The 1,329-nt window shown below is 21.4% G+C and overlaps 1 protein-coding gene across 1 annotated transcript in view; it reads left to right on the top strand.

Annotated features, from left to right (window-relative positions):
• Positions 1 to 1,101: 1,101 nt before the first annotated feature.
• Positions 1,102 to 1,329, top strand: part of LOC107485014 (uncharacterized protein At5g01610) — a 2,631-nt gene continuing 2,403 nt past the window's right edge. The window contains exon 1 of the mRNA XM_021140657.2: positions 1,102 to 1,315. Within this exon, the coding sequence (XP_020996316.1) occupies positions 1,229 to 1,315 (87 nt within the window). The 5' untranslated portion in view covers positions 1,102 to 1,228. The remainder of the gene's footprint in view (positions 1,316 to 1,329) is intronic.

Here is a 1,329-nt window from a genome sequence, read left to right as displayed (position 1 = left end):
ATAAAAAGATCAAATTTTATTATAACTTTTTTATTTTGTTATGCTTTATAAAAATGGTTGAAATTTAAAAGGTTAACCTGACTAACTTTTTTTTTATAAAAAAAAAAAGTTTCCAAATGTGGTAAATCTAGTTTTTTACATAAAGAAAAAAAATATATAAAATCCATAACTTGCTACTTCATTTCTTACTTCTAATAGCATATTATTTCTTTAAGTAACATTGTATTCTCTCCTTTATTTGGAATGCTAGTTAAAAAAAGAATTATAGAGTTTAGATATTAATGGTGTGTACAAGTATTATATTGTTATCTAATCAAATTATTATACTCATAAGACTATAAATTGATCTATAATTGATCACTAATTTAAAATTTTTTTTCTTAGATTCTGAATCATTAATAATTGATCGATAGAATTTTAAAATTCTTTTACAAAGAGATCGAAAAAAAAAGTGTTACAAAAAATGTTTTGATTATATTTTTTTAACAAAAAAAGATATAATTTAACAATAATATTGTTAATGTCAGGTCATTCATTTTATTAATTATTTGTGTCAAATTTAACGATATGACTACATTAAATTTGTTTTAAATTTTGAGACAAAAATAAAACATTTAAAATATTAAAAATTAAATTAAAGTATCACTTTTTAAAAGACTACCTCTAAAAGAATGATAATTTTTTTTTTGGTAATAATTTTTATATTGCAATCTAATGAAATCGTTATATTTGTAAAACTTTTAAATATTTAAGCTAAATAATAATACAAGTTTAATTTTAATTTATTGATAGTATAAAATATTTTATATAATTATTTAATTATATTCGTTTTCTATTATTTACGCAATTAATATAAAAATTAATTATTTTATACTCATAATATCAAAATTAAATTTTAATAATATTGCTTCTTATGATAATTTGTAGTTTCTTAAAATTAAAATTTTCACTGAAGTTTATATTTATTTCTACTGAGATTACATATACGTTAGTTGTTTCTATCCATTTTTTTAAACACTAAATAACAGATCAAAATTAAATACACATATATAGCCTATTTATATAATTGTCCAAATAATTGAAAAAAAAAAGGTTTATACAAGGAAAAAAGGTAATTATTCAAGGCTTGCACTTCAAAGTACCAGGAGATTAAAAGAGTGCAGACTTAAGAATTAAGACTGCGGTGGTGGATCTTGCAGTGGAGTAGAAGGAGGATTGAAGGAAAGAAATGGATCAGATTCTGAACAAAGTTGGGTCCTACTGGTTCAACCGCAAGGCTACCAAGCAACTTGACTCTGTTGGTGATGATATCAATGTACCTAATTCTTC

This window comes from Arachis duranensis, chromosome 4 (assembly GCF_000817695.3).
Source record: "Arachis duranensis cultivar V14167 chromosome 4, aradu.V14167.gnm2.J7QH, whole genome shotgun sequence".
Lineage (NCBI taxonomy): Eukaryota > Viridiplantae > Streptophyta > Magnoliopsida > Fabales > Fabaceae > Arachis > Arachis duranensis.
This window is presented reverse-complemented; position numbering and strand designations above follow the sequence as displayed.